We start from the raw sequence: 21235 nt of genomic DNA, 5'->3' as shown, positions 1-21235 counted from the left end.
TTATCTGGAACTCGTCGGGACGTTTAAGCTGTGTGACTTCAGGTGATGTTTTCTTGATAAGATTCCTGCAGCCTCAGAGACAAGTTACTAAAACGAAGGGAACATGCTTAAGGCTCCCTGGAGACCATGGCCTTGGAACGGCTGGGGTGCAGAGCTGGGCGGCTGCACCAGTGAGCCTCGCCTCGCCTCGCCTCGCCTGGCCGGGGTCTGGGGCTCTGTGGCGCAAAACTCACCCCAGGGTTTTGACATCCCCAGTCCTGGGCACCATGCGCATGCCCAGTTAACGCTCGCCAGCCCTAGGTGTGTGTCCCCCGCTTCCTGTCCCTAACCGTGCTCTCCCCTCGGCTCTGCCCCCAGGTCGTGGAGAGGAGGAGGACCCCAGCCGAGATCCGAGAAGAGTTTGAGCGGCTGCAGAGAGAGCGGGAGGAGAGGCGACTGCAGCAGCGAACCAATCCCAAGGTGAGCCGCCGGCCTGCCCCGCCGCAGCGCGGCTGTCGTGCTGGAAGGCCGGTCGCCGGTGGTGTCGGGTTCAGACTCACTAGGTGCTGGTGGTGTCAGAAAGGAGTCACGTGCCAAACTGAACCAGCCCCGTGGTTTTCCAGAAGCCAGGGAGACTCAGCGCGGGCTCGCTCTCAGGCCGTCCCGTGCAGAGCCTTGCCGGGTGGAGACCTGGTAGAGGACGGTGTCTCGAAGGGGCAGCCCCCCCCCCCAGCACACACTGAGACAGAGGACTCCTTGCACCAGTGGGAGTGGGCCGGGGAGGGCTGGGTAACGCAGAGGGTCTAGGACACTTCCAACCGCACTAAGCGGGGCCCCGACCCGACATCCCAGGGCAGCGGCGCCATGCACGCCGGCCACCAGGCTGCTGTGGCAGTGGTGTGGTGACCCTCCTTAACTCGGTCAGGTCCCCGATGGAGTCCGCATCTGTGATCAGTGACGCCCCTGAGTCTGGGAGTTGCTTTTCAGTCCTGCAGATGAGACCTTCTTTCTTCACTTTGTTGGGGGAGCAGATTGTTCTGATGCGTGCCCCAGCCCTGCGGCAGGTAGACCGTCTCGGTGCGTCTGCGGGGCCAGTTGTACCGAATGCCTCATTGAATGCGACCTGGTGTTCAATCAGGGGACTCGGTGGCCGGGCTGGCCTAGCAGGCAGCCTGAAACTCTTCTAAAAGACTTTTGGTTTTACATTTCCATAGACTGGGGAAGGGAGAGTGAGCGAGAGGGAGAGAAACATCGGTCGGTTGCCTCTAGCATGCCTTCAGTTCGGGACCTGGCCCACAACCCAGGCATGTGCCCTGCCTGGGAATCGAACCTGTGACCTTCCCGTTCTCAGGCTGGCACTCAGTCTTCTGAGCCACACCAGCCAGGCTCTGAAAACCTTCTGAAGAAAAGAACAGGTGCTAGCTCACAGCTGGAGAACATGAGAACACGAACTTCCGATCAAACTCATTCTGGAAAGTAGAAAACCACCCCCCACAGCATTTAGAGGACTGGGTGTCTAGAAACCTCCCGGCTGTCTGAATCTTGCATTTCAGAGTCTGTGCGTGCCAGCACCTCGCCTCCCCACCCACCCTCCCCTGCAGCAGATGACGGCCTCAGCCGTGCGCGGCTGTCTTGGTCAGACGGAGGTAGAGAAGTGAATCACTGCGGAACCAGCTCGGGGAGTGGGTGATAATTAGTGCTGAAAATCTCCGAGGCGCCCTGATCTCAAGGGTTCCCTCCTTGGCTTTCCCGGCTGGTGCTGGGGCAGGTCTGGCTCGAAAGGTTGGCGCTGGCAGGTGGAGGTGAGGGCGGCGGAGGTGGGCAGGAGCCTGGCCGGAGCGGGCTATGGCTCTGGCGCCTTCGCCGTGCTGGCTGGAGCGTTGCTGCGTTTGGAGCAGCGGAGGGGAAAAGAGCATCGCGGCGGCCGACGCGCCGTCTGGGTGTGCGCAGTGACCGCTCACCGGGACTCCCCGGAAGTGCGTCTCCGGCCGCGTTTGTGCGGTGGGAGGCGCCGCTGCGACCCTTCCGCGCAGGCTTGCGAGTCGGGGCGGGGTCCCGGCACCTCGCCCCGCCCCACCGGCTGCCTGCGAGCGGGGAAGACGCCCTGTGGCCAGAGAGACCTCGCGGCGCCCCGGCCTTGGCTCTGCAGCGCTTTGAAGAGAGGTTTGGGGCCGGGCCTTCTGTTCCATTTCCGAGTGTTGTGCTTTCCAAGATGAGCAGAAAAATTGAGAACGTCCTTATCCTAAGAAGAAAGGGTGGTCTCCTCCTTGAAGAAGGCCACAGGGAGAGGGACCCTTGTGATGACCGTCGGGCTCAGCGCTGGCCTGTCCCCCGGCCCCCAGAGAGGATCGCAGCTCGTGGGGGTGGGCGGACGAGACACCGTCTGGGATACCGCCGTCCGAATCTAGGATGGACATTTCTGTGCATTTTCATCAACGAGAGGCCGTTGGCAGGGTTTCTAGGAGGAGTGTGTGCCCGGAACAGGCAGAAAGGTCAAGGGGGAAGTCGTGGGTCGGAAAGTCTGGCTCTGGCACGGGCACGGACCAGACCGCCTGAGGGACGTACATTTCTCGTGTATAAACCGAGGGTGTGAGTCCCGACTGCCCCACCCGAGGTTAAAGGGCTGAAAAAGACAAGAGGTAGATACTGAATTGTTGGGGAACGGCGGGCCTGCTGGACAGACGCAACGTGGTCTGTGTCAGTGCCTCACTCACCCGTCACCTCACTCACCCGTCACTTGCGAACACAGTGTCTGAACCACAGGCCGCCTGTCACACGGAGGGAGACTCAGGGCCCCCGGACGGGTGGGGGCTGGGGCCGAGGGGCTCTGAGAAGCCCTTGGGATCTGGAGTTGGGTCCTCGGGACCCCTGGGGAGTGCGGTCCGACACGGCTCTCGGAACGAGTCGGTGAGCGAGTTCCTCATCACCTGCCCACACCACGGCCCCTCCCCCCCCCCCCGCGCCCCACGGAATTTTCAGTGAGCGAGTAGCTGCCGTGGAGATGGCACGTGACAGAAATGCCCCCCGTTGCCCTCGTGGCCACGTCACGGAACGTGAACACAGAAGTGACTCAGGACCGAATGTCCCTGACTGAAGCAGGACTGACTCTACTGCAAGGGGGACGATGAACGCACCATCCCCCCCGCCCCGCCCCACCGGTGGGAGCGTCTCATCCGGGGGCAGGGGCTGCAGTGCGTGTGCTCGGAATTCCTGAGTGAAGTCAGAAAAGATGTGTGTGTCGCACTGGCCGACGGGTGACCCGTGGTGGAGGGACAAGACCCCGAGGTTCTGAGGTCCCTGCACTAGAATGGAGGGGCGGATAGACGCCAGCGGGGAGGGGGGGAGCGGCGGCACGGCCAGCAACCAGAGGGGGGACTGGCAGGGAGAAGACCTGGCCCCGTGAGCAGAGCGCGCCCAGCGGACCCGGGGCCTCCTGGAGACGGCGCTTGTGTTTCCCTGCTCGCTGGCGGACACCCGGGAGTGCCCTCGCCGCGCGCGAGGGGCTGTGCACGCAACTCGCCGTGGCTGCCCTCCCCACGTCTGAGCGCGGGGTTGGGCGCCTTGGAGCAAGGGCAGCCAGCCGCTGGGACCCGCTGCCTGTTTTTGTGCAGCCCACGAGCTAATAAGAGTGGTTCTTGCTATGTTTTTAGGGGTTGTTAAGAAATCGGTATTTTGTGACACCCCCAAAACCATCTGAAACTCTGCTTCCCACGCCCATAAATAAAGTCTTATCAGAGCCCAGCGAAGCCGGTTCGGTGTATGTGTGCTGCCATGGCGTTCCGCACACGGCGGCTGCCCGCCGGCCCCTTACAGAGCAGGTGGACAGCGCTGCCCAGGGAGAGGAAGGTGAACTGTGCGCCAGGCAGGGGAGCAAGATGCTTCAGAAGTTCCCTGACTGGGACCTGGGAGCAGAGAGTACTTCAGAGTACTTTCCTCTGTAAACGCGCTTTATTTGGAAAATGTGATTTAATAACAATTTAATAGTAAAAGGACATGAGCCTGTGTATTAGAAGTTGTTGGAAAAAACCTAACCCATTAATGTATTCAGTGTCAGAATTCAGTTTATCTTTTTCTTTTTTCCATATTCTTTTTGATCCTCTGTGGAAATTCAAATGTGGCTTTCGTCCCCCTCAAAGGTGTGACTTCTCCTGGTGTAAAAGAGTAGATTATCTCGAAACAAAGCGAGCTGTCAGCTGCCCGCCGACCCCTCCCTGGTGTGCAGAGAAGAGCCGTTCGCGTCTGCTGCTGTGGCCGCCCATTTTCAAAGGGTGTTTGCTTGGAGTAGAAGAAGAGCAGAAGGCAGCCGTCCACACCACTCTCGGAAGCACTGAAAGTCACGTCCTTGTCCACTCCGAGCGACTGGACCAGCCCTTCTCGGGGGCAGTTGGCCCCTCCGCCCCCCCAGGCCAGGAAGCCATCCCTAGACACGGGCCGGCGCCGGAGGCCGCCGAGCCCCAGAAGCCAGCGGCGCGTGAGGGGGCTCCGGTGGGTGGGGCTCGCTGGAAGGAAGAAGGACGGGACAGTTGGAAAGTGATGGCTTGAGCTCTGTTTCTAGACCTTTCAAGGCTACTCCGCCCTCTGGTAAAACCCTCTGTTGTCGGTGTGGCGTTGCCGTAGACATTTATCATTTTCACAGTTTTCTCAGTGAAAAAAGGAAAGGAAATAAAACCCTGTTTTACATTCTGTACATTTTAGTCAACCCAGTTAGACAAACGATAAAAGACGTGAACGTCGAAAGAGCCACCACGACCTGCGTGGGACACGGTTGGTTGCCTGGCTTTAAAGAGCCAGCCGACGACGGACCGCCGACGAGCTGCCCGAGGCGGCCGGTCACAGAGTGCACGGACACGCGTCAGGGTTCCTTGTGGCCTCGGGGACGGCGGAGCGGCCTCCCCGGACCACTTCCCTCCGTGCCCAGCGCGGCAGCCAGCGTGAGCCTGCGGCACGCCGGCCCCACCGGCCGTCCCACTCGGAAAGCTCCGGGGGCCTCGCCGCCATCAGTCGTAGGCCAGCGTCCTCGGAGCGGCCTGTGGACAAGGTGGCCCCGCGGTTCACCGTCCAGACCAGGACGTTTTGAGAGCAAGAGAGGGTGCTTAAAATAATAATTATTTAGAATATTTATCGGCCAACACTGGTTTTATTATGTTGAAGGGCCTGTAAGAAGGTTTATTCAAAACCGTTGTCAGGCCCTGGCTGGGTAGCTCAGCTGGCTAGACCATTGTCCCGATGCTACAAGGTTGCAGGTTCAATCCCCAGGCAGGGCACACACAGGAATCAACCAGTGGCCATCAGTAAGTGGAACAACACACCAATGTTTCTCTCTCTGTATACATCCGTCTCTGTTCCTCTCCCCCTCTCTCTCTACACAATCAGTCGATAAATACTATTTTCAAAAATAAAATATTTCTCGGACAGGCTGCACATCTCTGTGTTCAGAATCAGCTTCATGAAAATTATTCTGTCGCTGTGAGCACACAAGAAGAGTTGCTCAGTGTAACACCTACGTCTCTGTTTCCCCCGGGAGAGCTGCCGCAGCGGGTGTGACACCGTCATCCATTCCTGCACTGCAGCTAGTCCGAGGGCACCCTGACCCCCGGTTCTCGGTTCAGTGCAAACACTCTCGCCGTGACGCTGCGCCTCACCACAGCCGGTGCTGGAGTGTCCCCACAAACCAGTCTTATGTTCAGCTCGGCGCTCTCTGACCCAGCTGATCAGGCCAGCCGAGCGCAGCCTGTCACCCTTGACAAACCAGTGGGTTTCGGGGCCGCCTGGCTGACGCTCTGTTGGGAGCCTCTGGCTGCCACCCCCGGAGCACCAGCATCACTCACCCGCAGCCGGGGGGGCCTCCTGTTCACAAGACCTGCACCCAACACCCCTTGCTTCATCTTCCCGTGGGTGCTGTGGTCTTCAGAATGGACACGTGAGTGGAATTAGCAGAGGAACTACCGTTTGGTGTAAATGAAGTCATTCTTGCAGTTAGGTGCAGATACACCGCAGTGCTGCTCACTTTAGGTGCATGCGCTTAAAAGAACAACTGACTATCGAAGGTGCTAGAACTTCTTTAGTGAATCCAAGACTTGATTTTCAGCCCTGTCCTACGTAGCTCAGTTGGTTCCAGTGTCATCCCAATGCACCAAGGTTGCGGGTTCCGTCTCTGGTCAAGGCGCACGCAAGAAGCAGCCAACGAGTGGGTAACTAAGTGGCACAACAAATTGCTGTTTCTCTCTCCCTTTTTCTCTCTAAAAAGACGTGATTTTCGCATGTTTGCAGTTAGCACTACAGATGGTCAGTGTTGAAAAACATTCAAGTTACAGAAGTTCATTAACTTTCTGGGGAAGTGAAAATTTAGTGCATTTTATTTTTAACCTACAGTGTGTTTAATCTCATTGCTGCCTGAAGAGTTCACCCAAAGAGAAAGCCTTGGTCACAGCGCGCTCCCCCCCCAAGAAAGAGGCCCTGTAGGTTCTAGCAGGCGGCGCCTGGTTTGGCCCTGTTTGTTCTTTGTGTGACCTGCAGGGCGAGAACATTTCTCACATTTTTAAATGCTCGAACACAAAAGAACAGTGTTTTGAGACGTGAAAAGTACGGGAAGGTCAGGTTTCAGAATCAGTGGGTGAGGCGGCGCTGGGACGCAGGCCTGGTCCTTGACTGGGTCGTCCGGCTGCTCTCCCCACGACAGCAGAGTCAGTTTGCAACAGAAACCACGGTCTATGGTTCACAGCACCTAAAACATGTTTTTAATTTTTATATACTGATTTGAGAGAGAAACACTGATTCATTGCTTGTTCCATTACCGATGCACCCATTGGCTGGTCTGGTGCGGGCCCTGAACGGGGGCTGAACCTGCAGCCTGGGTGGACCAGGGCGGCGCGCCCACCCTCTGGGCTGCCCGACCTGGGCCAAGTCAAGTCTTCCCTGGGACCCCCAGAGCAGCACCACCCTGACGCCAGCGCACGTTCGATGACAAAGCACTGGTGAGGGTGTTGGGGCTGCTCTCGCGCGTGCCCCAGGACTGGACTGGCCCGCCGCTGTTTCCCACACGTGTTCTTGTCCCCCTGGAGCTTCCCGTGGATGTGGCCGCACAGCTGTATACACGTCACAGGCCAAGGCACTGGCCACCTGGGTGCCCGATGCGCCAAGTGGGCAGCAGCATCCAGTTCCTCTCCCACCGCCAACAGACGGGCAGGCGTTAGCTGTGCGGAGTCCCCCGACCAGCAGGGGGCACCTGCGAGCAGGTCCTAGGGTGGGAGGGGCTGCACCTTGCACCTGGAAAGAGATGGGAGAATAGTGATGGGCAGTCCCGGTCATCTCCCAGAGTCACCGTGCACTGCACGCAGCATCAGATGGGACGGTGGCCGGTGCCAGAGGTACAAGGTGAAGGCCTGTCCACCAAAGCCACTCTGGTTTCTCAGTCTAAGGCACCCGTCGGCCATGTCTTCGATGGTGATGACAGTAATACTTTCAAAATGGAAATCTGGTGTTACTGCTCTACCAGCCTAAACAAGAGGGTTGACTGGTATTGTCCCCCAAGCCTTGCCCATGCGTGACACCCCCTCCGAGTTCCTCACTGGCCGCCTCCCTCTGCTCCAGCCCCACTGGCCTGCTCATGCCCCTGGATGCCCGCAGGCTCATCCCTCGTTCCCCTCACATCTGTTCATGCGCCCCTTCTCAGGGAGAAAACACCCCCTGGGGCCACTTGTGGGGTGGTAGGAGGGGTGGGAGAAGTGTTCTGTGTCGTGGGTTCGGAAGTGGTTGCACACACGTGGATGAATCTGTGGAAGTTCACTGTGCACCTGAGATGGGTGCCGTTTATATCGAGTGTGGACCCAATCTGGTTTTTAAAAACGGGCCACAGAAAACGTAATAAAAATATGTGCGGTCATGGTTTTACATGTTAGGTTAAGTTACACCCCCATCTGAAAAGTCTTAAGAAAATAATACACATTGGTTTTCTGAGTAAGCGGTATTTTTATCCGTCAGCAAAATTTTAACTTAGTAACTCTTAAGAATATTGGGTTCTGTTTCTCAAAACTCAATTCTCAAATTAATTTTAGCAGGTGGAACAATTTTCCAGTCTCCCAATTGTTCATAATTCGTTTTGCTTGCAATTCTTTGCCTTAGAAGGCATTTTTATGTTTTAAACGATTTCCAGGTAGTTTTGTGATGTAAGAGTATTCACAGGAAAATGTTTAATTCGTGCAGCTCGTTTTGAGGTTGTTTTATATGTTCATGGGCTAAGTCTGGAGACCATCTGTTTATAGAGCCATGAAATGTGTCCTGTTCCGCATGCCCTTCGCCGCCAGCATGACTGGTTTTCAGACTCAAGGTCGGCGGCGCTCTGCAGTGGCTTGATCTGACCCGTGACCTTCGTGCGCTATCGGCTGCTGGCGGAGCCCTGCCTGGCCCAGCGGCCCCGCCCACTGCCGCTGGTGCGGCGCGCCGTCGCCCTGCGCAGAGCCCTCCGCCGGTGCTGACTGCTTGTTTCTCCGCCCAGGGGACCATCAGCGTGGGCATCGATGCCACTGACCTCTTTGATCGCTATGAGGAGGAGTACGAAGACGTGTCCGGAAGCAGCTTTCCGCAGATTGAAATTAACAAGATGCACATATCGCAGTCCATCGAGGTACGGGCAGTGCGCAGGCGCGCCCCCGCCGCCACCACGGCAGTGGGCGGGGCCACGAGGCACAGCGCCCCACGCCGCTGGGACCGGGGCTTGTGCTCAGGGTCTCTCCCATTGTATTTGGGAAAGGGTGCAGCGAGCCACTGAGGAAAGAGCCCCGGCACGACCTGTGGGTCACTGCTCTGCCCCGCGTTAGCAGCAACAGTGCGGAGGCAGGGGCTTGGCTTCCAGATCCGGACGTGGCAATGCCAGGCCACTCTGCTGAGGGGCCCCGCGCCCGCGACCTGTTGATTCTCCAGTGCGTCCTCCGGGGCCTGAGGCCCTGGCCCAGCCAGCGCAGGCAGGGGAGGCCCATAGTGACGCTGCCCTGCAGACGGACGCTGTTGGCACACGGAAAACCAGCGCTTGGCCCTGTTGTTGCTTCTCCTGGGTTTTTGAAAGTTTGCAGTTAAGGCTCTTATAAAACATGGCCTTGGTGGCCACGTGCCCCTCAGATGGCGAAGCGTGGGAGAGGGGAAGCCACTGAGGCAGCTGCTGCCCAACCCCCTCAGCTGTGCAAGCGCCGGCACTTGGGGCCTTGCCCTTTCGGGTTCACTGGGCCGCTGTTCTTGGCACTTCCCGTTGCTTCGCCGGGTGTTACCAGCGAATGTCGTTTCCTAGGCACCGCTGACGGCTACGGACACGGCCATCCTGTCGGGGAGTCTCTCCACCCAGAACGGGAACGGAGGGGGCTCCATCAACTTCGCGCTCAGACGGGTCACCTCCGCCAAGGGATGGGGAGAGGTGAGAACGCCTGAAGGCTGGCCCTCAGAATCCGTAACGGGGTGCCGGGGGTCAGGCTTCACAGGTTCACTGCCCCCCCCCCCCCCCCCCCCCCCCCGAGAGAAAACCGCCTCCTGCCCATCGGAGAGCTCCCCTCAGCCTGCGCAACAGCTCGGAGTTAGGCCAGAGCCCCAGACTGTCCCCGGAGGTGCCAGCTTCTGGAAATCTCACCTCCGGAAACTCGGCAAAAACCGAGAAGGCTCTCCATTTTCCTGGACAACTCAGAAGGCAGTGCCTCTGCCTGGGGGCCGTGGTCCACTGGTTGGCGGCCACTGAACAGCCGGTTCTGCCCAGCGAATCGAGCTGCATCTCATTAGCGCTGAGGGGTTGCCCAGAGAGTCACCCGGACTAGTCAGTGAGGCCGCCGGGCCTGGCAGGGCGCCCGAGGCTGTGGTGCGGAACTGCTGATGGGTTTGACATTGGGCCCCCGAGAGCCGTCTCCGGTCGCCTGGGATACCTGTGGGCGGCGAAGCAGAGCCGGAGGAAAAGGCAGAAATGAGGGCCCTGCACGGGAGGGCAGGGGGTGGGGGCCCGCAACTGACTGCTGGGGCAGGCTCTCTGCAGACACGGGGGGCCGGGGAGGACTGTTTCCTTGGGGCGGGGGCGGGGGAAGGGCTCCTTTCAGGGGCAGGGCGCTGCCTCCTGTGGGTCAGCGAGCCCAGTGCGCTCTGGCAGAGTGAGGACACACAGCAGGCCTCTGGCCGCCCCTCCTCCAGAGTTCCGGCGTGGGCCTGCAGCCCGGGAGCCGGGGGGGGGGGGGGGCGGGGGCTGGCCAGTGCCGGCCTGAGACCGGGCCACCTCCTTGAGATGAGACACCATTAATGCTTCTCCTTTTCCTGTTTTGAACAGTTAGAGTTTGGAGCTGGGGACCTGCAGGGGCCTCTCTTCGGTCTAAAGCTGTTCCGCAATCTCACACCAAGATGGTAAATATAAAAAGATATCCCTCTCTGCGGGTCTTTGTGGATGTAGGACGCTGGAGGCTGTGCACCCTCTCTGTCGAGGTCATCTGGAGCGGCTGGAGGGACCCCTACCGGGTCCCTAGGGCAGGGCGCAGGAGCACACGGGTGGGTTCTACTTCTGCCCGGCGCTCCTACCTGGTGTGGTGTCCTCGGCGCCCCAGTCGGTCACCATGGGCTATGAGGAACCTGGAGTGGGGGCGCCTTCATAATGGGGACGTCGGTCTGCAGTCGGACATGTGTGAGCTCGCGCACCATTTGTCCCAAGAACACGCAGAAAGCTCTGCAAAGGGGCTCCACGGGCAGTGGGCAGCTTGTGAGACTCCCGGCGTCAGGGAGTGGCTGTGCGGAGCTCTGATCCCTGACTCCTGTCCCTCCCAGCGCAGCAGGGGTGGCCCCAGCCCCATGTGGGGCACCAGAGTGAGCTTTGGTGAAATGCAGCGTGGGGCAGCCTGGGAGGGGGCAGCTTGAGTCCCATTGGTTGTGCGTGCTTGCCACTGTCTGGCAGTGAGAACAAGTCCAGGGGTCCATCCAACGTACAGAGCATAAGGGGAGTGTTAGAGACGCGGCGCGTGCAGATGACCGCAGCCTGGGCAGAGACCGCAGGGAGGGGCTGCTCCAGGCTCTGATGTCAGGTCGAACCAGGCCTCTCCAGCTCTGTTCTGGGGCGTGGGCTGGTGGCTCTGGGAGAGGGACAGGGATTTGTACTTGTTACCTGCACGTCAGGTGAACAGTGTGTTCCCTGCGTGTCAGCATTGCCCTGCCCCTGTCTGCTCGGGGTCGTCACCTCGGACGCTGGCGGAGGGCCCAGCTCCCTGCCCCCCCACGAGCGGGCCCTCCTGGGGAGGGGCCCGCGCCTCCCTGGTTTGAGCAAGCAGAGCAGGTCATTCTGAAGATCGGGCCCGTGAGGAAATGCGTCTTTGAGGAAAATCCGCTGGCCATTTCGTTCCGGTTGAGCCTCAAAGCGTCTGTCCACAGAGGGGTCACCTGGCTCCAGGGCCGGCTGGTCGTCAGCTTTTGCAGGTGTGGAATTTCCCCGAGTCTCCAGCTCATCAGACCTGAGTGGAGATTTGTAAACAAGGACGCCGGTCTGCTAATTTGCCGTGTCTCGGGGCGTCCGAATCCCAGGTCCCGCTGCTCCCTGCACGACCGAACTAGTGGGCAGAGTTGGTGCGGAGCCGGCCTGGAGAAAGGCAGGCAGAGGCGTGCTGCGGCGTGCGTGGTGGTCTCTCTCGGGCTGCCTGTGTGGCGCCCGCGCTGCCGGTCTCTCCCCGAAGTGTGTCTGTCTGTCTGTCTGTCTAGGACACGCTGGATAAAAATGCACGGGGGTCTCGCTCTTCGTATTTTGGTTCGTTAAGTGTCCCTGTGTCACCCTGTCTTAAAAGCCTAGGGGCGACTTTTGTCCCTCTTTCGGCTTGCGCCCCTGACCCCAGTAAAGCCGACGACAGCCGCGGGGTGCCGCTCCAGGGCACACTGACGGGGAGGTTGGGGTGGGGCCTGAGGAGCGTGGGAAGCTACTGGAAGCCTGCGAGTGAGGAGGGACTACGGTCAGAGTTATCCCACTTGTTACCATTTCAACGGCAGAAGCGACACCTCCGGGGCTTAGGAAGAGAAGAGGAGAAGGGGACTGAGCAGGAACCGCTGACTGCAGGCTCGGTTGCTCGCTTGTAACACCGGAGTCCAGCTGTGTGCGGTGCTTTGTTAGCGAGATGAAATACCCCTTTCTAACCAGAAGGTGGGGCTGCCTCCCCGGAAACCAGCTTCCGAGGAGGCCTTTCCCGGGAATGGTCAGCTGTGCGACAGGCACCGAGGAGAAGAGAAGGCATGGCCTTGACCCCGGTTTCGCCGCTGGCCGATGAGATGCAGGAACTTCACTCCTGCTGGCGTTAGCCAGCCTGTGGGACAGTTGGTTTTGTTGCACTTCGTGTTACTTAAAGCCACAGGACCTGTCAAGGACACGGAGGACTTCCCGTTCCAGCTGTTCAAGTGGCTTCAGTCCACGGGTGTCCACCCGAACCCTGTGGGCAGCCTTGTGGTGCCTGGGCCTCGCCCAGAAATCCCGGCTGCACTGGTCCGGGTGGGCTCTGGGTGGTTCTCGAGCTCTGCTTGCGCCTCCCATCACCTGGTGGGCTTTTCCCACTCGGACCAGGGTTCCTCGGGCAGGAGCCCGCGGGCAGTGCTCTCTAGATCAGCAGGGGGTCTAGCGTGCGGCCAGTTTGGGAGCCTCCCAGGCGCCTGATGGGGACCCGCAGGCGGACTGGCCCTCTGGCAGGTGCCTCGGGGGTTGCGGCTAAAGTGGGAATGGACGGGCTGGGCAGTGCAAGGGAGCCAGGCGGTTGCTGGGACGGTTCCACCCAGTCGCCCTCGTCTCCCTCTTGTGATAGAGGCTTGGTCTCCTGCTTTCCGTGCCGGGAGCCAGCCCCGGGGTGAGGGAAAGGGGGTGAGCCGGGTTTCAGCAGAGAGGACGGGGCTGGGAACAGCTGAGAGCCAGGCGTCACCCAGGACCCCCTGTCTGTCCCCCCAGCTTCGTGACGACCAACTGTGCTCTGCAGTTTTCGTCCCGCGGCGTCCGGCCCGGCCTCACCACTGTCCTGGCTCGGAACCTGGACAAGAACACCGTGGGCTACCTGCAGTGGCGATGGGGCATCCAGTCGGCCATGAACACGAGCATCGTCCGGGACACCAAAACCAGCCACTTCACCGTGGCCCTGCAGGTGGGGACCGTGTGCACACGTGCCCTCCCTCAGTGCGCAGCCCGCACCTGCTCGCCCCACCCGAATCCGAGCGCCTGCGGCCCGATGGGGCAGGTGTCGACCCCTCGCTCGGGTGCTGACACGCCGTGGTTCTCAGGCTCCCGGGGGGCTGCGTTCAGTCACCCTAACGCTGCATGCCTTTTTCACGTCTCCCGGTGGGAAGAGCCCACAGAACCAGCGTGCCGGCAGCCTGGCGGAGCTGAGCGCACAAATGCCACTCCGGCCGGCGGGCACACGGGAGCTGCCGGCGTGAGGGACTGCAGGCTCGGTGGTGCAGGCATCTTTTGTTTTTAACGCGATGAGGCAGAAGCCTGGGTTTCACGTGCAGACTCCCAGCGTTGAAATGTCAGCGGCAGGGAGGTGTCCACACACGTCGTGCGGTGTGCTCGGGGTGGGGGGGCCCCCGCGCCCCTGCCCCCAGCCCCGGTTTCCTGCCTGTCTTCTCAGCTGGGGATCCCGCACTCCTTCGCACTGATCAGCTACCAGCACAAGTTCCAGGACGACGACCAGACTCGTGTGAAAGGCTCGCTCAAGTGAGTCCTGGCCTGGCGGCGGGGGGCGTGCCGGTGAGGGTTTCTGGTGGAGGAGCCGGTGGGTGGAACGTGCCCGCCCGTGTCCGTCTGTCGTGCGAGACGTTCCTCAAGCGCCTCCCACCGAGGGGCGGTGGGGGTCCCAGGGGTCGGGGGCCCAGGGGTCGAATGGACGGCTGGACCGTTGGGGTCCTGGTTTTGTTCTGTTCGCGGGCCGCGAGCGGCGGGGAGGGCCGGGCGGAGGGCGGCGGCCGGTGGCCGACCCAGCGCTGCTCTGAGTGGCCGTGCCCGGGCGTGGGGGCCGGGGGCCCTGCCCGCTCACCGCCGTCCACTCCCGCAGGGCCGGCTTCTTCGGGACGGTGGTGGAGTACGGGGCCGAGAGGAAAATCTCCAGGCACAGCGTTCTCGGGGCCGCGGTCAGCATCGGGGTTCCCCAGGGCGTCTCTCTCAAAGTCAAGTAAGTCGCGTCGGAGATCCGTGGCCACAACGGGTCATCGGGCTTCCTGTGACCCGCCTGGGCCTCACCTGCGCTGGGGACGAAGCAGGTGTCACTGCACAGTGTCCTCAGAGGGGTGTTCACACAAACGTCAGGGGACCCGTGGGCCCACCTTCCGCTGGTGAGGTCTGCTCCCCGGCCGTCGTCCACCGGCCTGTGCCTCCTCTGCCTTCTGCCGCCCTCATGGCCCTGGGCCCTGACTCCGCCTGCCCGCTCAGTGACACGGCTCACAGCGCCACGCGTGTGCCCAGCGCCCCTGGAGGCACAGGCAGGGCCAGGTCATCCTCTGCTCAGATCCCTCCCGCCCTCGTCTGTCCGGGCTCACTCCCCGGGGGTCTCACCGAGCCTCAGCCTCGTGGCTTCAGGTGCCCTCACGTGCTGAAGGCTTGCATTTGAGTCCCAGTGGGCCCTCCCCGCACCTGGTCTCCAGCTCACGTGTCAGACTTCCTTCCCCCTCTCTCGGGCACGCTTCACACAACCTGCTGTGCCCGAGGTCTTTCCCTCTCAGTGCGGGTGACCCCGTCCTGCCCGTGTTCTGCTCCAGCCCTCAGAGTTAGCCTTGGCCGTGCTTTTCCCACGCACTGCCTTGAATGCCCCGGGAGCCACCTCAGCACTGCAGCAACCACACAGCCCGAGGAGCCGCAGCCCCACCCCTCCCCTGCCTGTGTCTGAGTCCCTGCCGCGTCCCCGCGGTCAGCATCGCACAGGTCTTGCGCACAGGCAGGGTCTCGTGAAAGTGTAAGTTAGCTGCGTTGCACTTCACCCTTCTGCTGAAGCCCGCAGGGTCTGCCTCAGTGCAGGGCCGCCTTTGGGGCCCCATGCAACTTGGCCCCTCGCTGTCCTTCTGAGCTCCTCCCCTCCCACGCACCCCCGCGCTCCCGCCGGGCTGGCCCCCACACTGCTTCTGGGACACGCAACCGACTGCCCTCAGCCTCCGCAGTCCCTCGGCCCCCGGACAACTGCACGGTTGGGCCCTTGGGCCCCTCAGGTCTCTGCTCAGCCGTCACCAAACCGCCAAGACCGCCCCTCGCCTTGCCACAGGCAGTCCCTTTTCTGGTTCTCTGTTCACTGCTCTCCATCGCACCCACCTCCACCAGTGCTCCGGAGCCTAGAGCACAGACAGCCTGGCCCCCGCGGCTGTGCCAAGACCCCAGGGGAGAGAGGGCGCAGAGCACACGCACACACCTCCGTGTCGGAGATGAGCGTCGAGGCAGGTCCCCGGGGTCAGCTCAGGCTGGAGAGCAGAGCGCGCTCCTTCCCTCCACTCTTAGCTTGTTGGGGGCCGTGACTGGGACCCGGCGTCTCCCCCTGTTGCCCGCACCCGCTGACCCGTAGCCATGCGGGCAGTCATGTCCACCCACGTCGGCCAGGGCGGCAGTGCCAAGCGGCAAGGCCGTTGGGGGTGGGGGAAACGGCTCCTCCAGCGCCTTCAGCGCGACAGGCGCTGGCGAGCACGTGCCCGGGCGGTGTCTGCAGACTCGGACCCCCCCCCCAGGGGTGGATGAAGCTCCCCCTGCACCCACCCCAGGCCCTTCCCCCGAGCAGCTGGTCACCGGCAGGGAGGACGGCACCAATAATGGTGCCCACAGGCGCCGCACAGCTGGCGATGAGAGTTCTGGGGGGACAGGAGTGCCGTTCAGGCCGTGTCGCGTGACGGCCGTGTTGGAGAAGCATTTAAACAGACGCCGAGTCACAGGGCCCTGTGCCTAGTTGGTGGCCCAGTGTGGGAGGGCGGGAAGGGACTGGAGCGCAGGAAGTCGGGCAGCTCTCTCTACACCTTTTATGAGACCTCAGCCGTCCTCTGGCCTTTGGCGGACATGGCGGCCGGTGGGAGTGAGGGCAACGGTCTGACCAGAGGGCCGTAGTGCCTGTCGGCCGCTGACCCTGCGGTCCTCAGTGCGGCGTCCTCACCCGCTTCCTTTGAAGACATCAGCCGAGGACTGAGACGGGACTGTCCCCTGGCCCCAGAGGCAAGTCCCCTCCCGTCTTCTAAGGCCACGTTGGCCCTGCTCCAGCGTCAGTCCGTCGCTCTGCCCTTGGCCGTCAGCAGGACCGGGGCCGTCTGCTGTCGTGCACATCAGACGCAGCAGCTGAACTCGGAACGGGGCCGGCCCAGCGGAGCGGGCCGTGAGCGGGCCGCGGGGCTCCTTCCGGCTGGCGTCCCGGGTCTCTGAGAGGTGCTCTTCCCAGGCGGGGACCCGCCACCCCTCGCCAGGCCCCTGCCTCACCGTGGACGTCCGGTCCGTGTTTGGTTTCCAGGCTGAACCGGGCCAGTCAGACGTACTTCTTCCCCATCCACCTGACGGACCAGCTCCTCCCCAGTGCCGTGTTCTACGCCACCGCGGGGCCCCTCGTGGCCTACTTCGCGATGCACCGCCTCCTCATCAAGCCGTACCTGCGGGCGCAGAAGGAGAGGTGAGCCCGGCGCCGGCAGCCTCTGTGCCTCGGCGTCCTCGTCCCCTGGGGGGAGGGGGGGCCCGCCAGGAGTCCCCACACAAGGCGCACGAGTGAGTGAGCTGTGCCGTCGTAGACCGCACGGAAGCGCAACTCACTCCGCAGTTTCCGTGGGTGACTCGTCACGGCGCAGTGATCGCATTTCGTAAGTCACGGAGCTCCGGTCGGCCAGGGGCACGGCCCCTTGCCCCCCCCCGCCCCCCCGACTGTCAGATAAGCGGGAACGGCAGACGCCAATAACACAGCAGTGGCCGTCCAGTGTGAATGGGTCAGAATTATACCTATTTTTTTGGTCAGGTCACAAAAACTACACATCTTTGGTGTGCCACAGAGTTTTAGGAGCTGTGTGCGCCATGGGACGGGCAGGGTCGGACATGGCCGAGTTGAGCGAGTCTGAGGGGAGGAGTGAGCCTCCGGTTTGGGGCCGCTGCCGCCTTTGAATCCCTGGGGTTCAGGGTCCTGGTTGCCCAGGAGGCTTGAGGCTGGAAACAAAGGGTGTGCTGCGTCGCATCTTCCCTCGGGGCAGGCGTGTGCTGCCCCCATCTCTGCACTTTCCGGGGGGGAGGGGGGGGGGCGGAGGTATTCCTGTGTACCAGGTATCATGGGTGTGGCGGCCTTCCTGGGAGAGTGGTCCTGATCCCAGAAGTGGGTGGCCTGTCCCAGAGTCTCTCGTCTTCCTCTGGGAGCCCCTCCCACCTCCCTGGGAGCCTGGTCAGTGGGGGCTTCTCTCCGCAGGACCTGGCAGGGGCTGGCAGGGGCGCCCCGCCGCTGCGTTGAGGAGGCGGGGAGAGCCCTCTAGGGGCGAAGACAAAGCCGCACGGGCCCTTCACGAACAGATGTGCTGGGGACTGCCCGGGAGATACTTTGTTTAAAGTTCCCGATCCAGGGACGCAGGCGGACCCACAGGCGGCTCGCCGGGCGCAGGTCCAGCGCGGGTGAGGCCGAGCTAACGTGAGGCTGCGCTTGTCTCGCACAGGGAGCTGGAGAAGCAGAGGGAGAGCACAGCCACCGACATCCTGCAGAAGAAGCAGGAGGCCGAGGCGGCGGTAAGTGCTGCGTCGGGTCTCCGGGCGCCCCCCGTGGGCGGAGCTCATGCTGCTGCTCCCCTCCCTCCCTCCGGGACACACTTCTCCCTGCTGGCCCCGGCCTTGGCCTCGCTCAGACGTCTTCCCCGGCAGCTGCACTGGTCCCCATGGTCTTGACCTTGCCCCTGGCGTGCTACGCTGGGACGTCAGTCCTGGTTCTGCAGGTTCAGTGAACCCCGGGAGGCATGGCGAGGTTGTTTCGAAAGTGGTGGGGCCCTGACCCTGGCCCCTGCGGGTCAGTGGGTTGGGTGTCGTCCCGCAAACTGAACGATGGGGGTTCGATTCCTGGTCAGGGTACGTCCCTGGGCTACAGGTTCAGCCCCCAGTCGGGGCGCGTACAAAAGGCAGCTGGTCGGTGTTTCTCTGTCGCGTCAGTGCTTCCCTTCCTCTCTCCCTCCCTTCCCCCTCTCTAAAACACAGTGCTGGGTGTTGTCCTTTTTTTCTTTCCCTTAAGTGAGTTGTCTCTGAGCGGCAGAACAGAGACACGCGGCGTAAACGACGGCACTGTTGGGTCCTCCGCGGGGGGGCCACAGCTATGCCAGGCGCTCGGCTGTGGCCCTGAGCAGCAAGGCGGGGCCCGGCGAGGGGGCCCTCATGGCCGCCGGCCTCGTTCTTTGCAGGTTCGGTTGATGCAGGAGTCTGTCCGAAGGATCATCGAGGCAGAAGAATCCAGAATGGGTAAGAAGGCACGGCCTCTCCTGGGAAAGGGTGGGAGAGGGGGTCTCCACGGAGCTCGCTGCTCCTGCTGCCCAGCGGCAGAGGGGGGCGGGGGGCAGAGGGTGCTGGCGGAGCCCCGCCCCTGCTGACGGAGCCCCGCCCCTGCTGACTGAGCGGTCCTCAGGCCTCATCATCGTCAACGCGTGGTACGGGAAGTTTGTCAACGACAAGAGCAAGAAGAGCGAGAAGGTGAAGGTGATCGACGTGACGGTGCCGCTGCAGTGCCTGGTGAAGGACTCGAAGCTCATCCTCACGGAGGCCTCCAAGGTACAGCGCCCCGCCCCCACGGGGGTCGGACGGACGAGGCTTCTGGGGACCGCCCCTTGGAACGGCCGGGTCATCGCAGCGGAGCCGCCCCGCTGCCAGCATGCGCCGTGCGGGATGCTGCCCGCACCTCGGTGGCGTCCGCACTGGAGCAGTGTGCTCCACGCATCACTCGCTCATTCACTCCCAAGCATTTGTCAGGCACCTACTGTGCGCCAGGTGCAGCATGCACGCGCTCGCGCACACACATACACACACACACATGCATCCTGCCTTTGTGGAGCACACGTGCCGCTCACTGCTCACCCTGTTCCGGGCGTGCGAGGTGGCCTGGCACACCCGAGGCTACGCTGGAGCCTGGGGCGTGGGCGTCAGCGCCAGATTCGAGTGCTCCCTCGCTCAGGCCCAGCGGCGCCCGGCTCCCCGGGAAGCCTTGCCGTGTCTGCGTCTTGGTGGGGCTTCTGTGCAGATGGGGTGCACTGGGGTGGGGGGAGCTCTGTTGAGAGGGAGGTCTAGGACTAAATAGGCCCCTTTTTCAAGTTTTCGTTTCCTTCTCCTCAAGTGGCCAAGTGTGCTTCTTCCAGGGGATGTCAAGGCCCGGCAAAGGGCGGGGGCTGCGCCTGCACGTGGCGGCAGACGGTGGCCGTGCGGGGGAGACGGCCGCCTCGAGTCCCGTTGCGAATGGGAATCCGTCTGTTGCAGGCTGGGCTGCCCGGCTTCTACGACCCCTGCGTGGGTGAGGAGAAGAGCCTGAAGGTGCTGTACCAGTTCCGGGGCGTCCTGCACCAGGTGATGGCGCAGGACGGCGAGGCGCTCAGGATACCAAAGCAGTGTGAGTAGCGCCCTCCGCCGCCGCCTGCCCGCTGCAGGGACCGGGACAGACCCGGGGCCACCGGCCAGGACCAGGGGCATCGGTGTGGACTCTGTCACCTGCCTGGGCGCAGTCGTGTCTGGGGCTCGCGAGGGGCCCCGGGTGTGCGGTCCTGAGGGGGGCAGCTCCCGCGGCGGGGTACGCAGGAGCAACCCCGCTGCCCCTTCGAGCTCCAGAGGCCCCCACTGGCCAGGCCGCCTCTGGTGCCCTGAGGGCCGGGCCCCACTGAGTCGGCCTTCTCTTCCACAGCCCACAGGATTGACACGGACGGATAAGCTGCCCGAGACACCAGATTAAAAGAGGCTGCAAAAAATCTTTTCCTGGGAGTCAACAAATTTGGAAGCAGGGAAAAAACCCAGACATAAGATATGTTTATTTTATATTATTCCTATAGAAGGTGGTCCCGAATCAATTATGTGAAGGGACGGAGACAGCCCGCTCCCCGGGTGCGGCGGGTCGGAGCGCAGCAGGCCCGCCAGGACCAGGACCAGGGCGCAGCTGTGTCTTTGTCCCCCAGGATCATGTCCCCGAGGCCAGGGCCCCGGCCCCGGGACGCCCCGGGGTCTCCGGCACCTGCTGGCCGCAGCCACCCCGCAGCCCCTGGCCTGCCTCGGGGTCCCCGTGGGACACCCTGCCCTCGCACGCAGGCCCGGGAGCCCGGCCCCGCCCGGCAGAGGAGGGGAGAGCGGGAGTCTCCGGCCGAGTGAGCATGCGTGGTCAGCCTCCCGACAACCGCCTTTCCCTGATGAAATGTGGAGAGGAGCGTGGGTTTATAAATCTGCTTTTTATCTGACAAGTGACGTTGGAAACTAGTCCTTCTTTCCCTCCCAGAACTTCTCAAGTCATTCCACTGGCACCTGGCTTGGGACAGAGAATTGTGGCCGGTTCCCAGGACCGTCCCTGTCATAGGTCACTTCCTTCCAGGACCCCTGTCCCTGTGGGAAGAGGCGGCGGTCCGTCCTTCTCACCATGTCCCTCACGGCTAGGCCCGGCCCGCCTGTGCCCACGCCACAGTGCAGAGTTGGAACCTGAGGGGTCAGAGGAGAAGGGGAAGCACAGAGGGCCCCCTCGGACCATGCCGTGGGCCCAGGGCAGTGCTCACCTGCGGCCAGCAGGTGGCACTGCGGCTCCCCACACCTGACCCGGCCCAGCTCCTCTGCACAGGGGACTAAGGCCTTCTTCCTTCGTTGGCCTCGGGTGGGTGCAGGGTACTTTGGGGGCTGTCAGCTGCGATGAGCGGAGACCCGCCAGACTGGTTCTGACCGCCCCCACGCTGGTGCCAGCGGAATCGCTGATGGCCACTCCCTCCAGTTTTTTAAAAGCAGCTCAGGTGGTCCAGTCCTGTAGTATTTATTTCTCTCCCCCTGCAACGTAGTCTGAGAAGTTCTCCGAGCTGCTGCCCTGAACTCGCACTGTGCAGTGGGCGCCACGTTTGACGAGTCCGACCGCGGACACAGCCCTGCCCCGTCCGCGGCCGGTGGCTCCAGCAGGGCCCAGCTCCCTCCTGGGCCTGACGTGGATGTACAGGAGGCACGCTCACCACAATAAACCTTTCCTGAAAGCCGGGGACCGCGTCTCGGTGCGTCTGTGCGGTGTCAGGAGTGAGCAGAGTGAAGCAGGGGCCCCCACCCGGGGCCTCGCCCACCCCTGCCCCCTCAAGGCTGGGGCTGCGTGTAGCCGCGAGGGTC

At 62.3% G+C, this 21235-nt stretch overlaps 1 protein-coding gene across 1 annotated transcript in view; it reads left to right on the top strand.

The window, feature by feature from the left end:
* DNAJC11 (DnaJ heat shock protein family (Hsp40) member C11) overlaps nucleotides 1-21113 on the top strand; it is a 49427-nt gene extending 28314 nt beyond the window's left edge. The window contains exons 4-16 of the mRNA XM_028511549.2: nucleotides 358-459; nucleotides 8474-8602; nucleotides 9260-9382; nucleotides 10271-10344; nucleotides 12902-13091; nucleotides 13578-13663; nucleotides 14001-14117; nucleotides 16416-16571; nucleotides 17587-17656; nucleotides 18316-18373; nucleotides 18537-18679; nucleotides 19379-19508; nucleotides 19797-21113. Coding sequence (XP_028367350.1) covers nucleotides 358-459; nucleotides 8474-8602; nucleotides 9260-9382; nucleotides 10271-10344; nucleotides 12902-13091; nucleotides 13578-13663; nucleotides 14001-14117; nucleotides 16416-16571; nucleotides 17587-17656; nucleotides 18316-18373; nucleotides 18537-18679; nucleotides 19379-19508; nucleotides 19797-19822 — 1404 coding nt within the window. The 3' untranslated portion in view covers nucleotides 19823-21113. The remainder of the gene's footprint in view (nucleotides 1-357; nucleotides 460-8473; nucleotides 8603-9259; nucleotides 9383-10270; nucleotides 10345-12901; nucleotides 13092-13577; nucleotides 13664-14000; nucleotides 14118-16415; nucleotides 16572-17586; nucleotides 17657-18315; nucleotides 18374-18536; nucleotides 18680-19378; nucleotides 19509-19796) is intronic.
* The last annotated feature ends 122 nt before the right edge of the window (nucleotides 21114-21235 follow it).

The sequence above is a fragment of the Phyllostomus discolor genome, chromosome 5 (assembly GCF_004126475.2).
Source record: "Phyllostomus discolor isolate MPI-MPIP mPhyDis1 chromosome 5, mPhyDis1.pri.v3, whole genome shotgun sequence".
NCBI classification, from domain to species: Eukaryota; Metazoa; Chordata; class Mammalia; order Chiroptera; family Phyllostomidae; genus Phyllostomus; species Phyllostomus discolor.
This window is presented reverse-complemented; position numbering and strand designations above follow the sequence as displayed.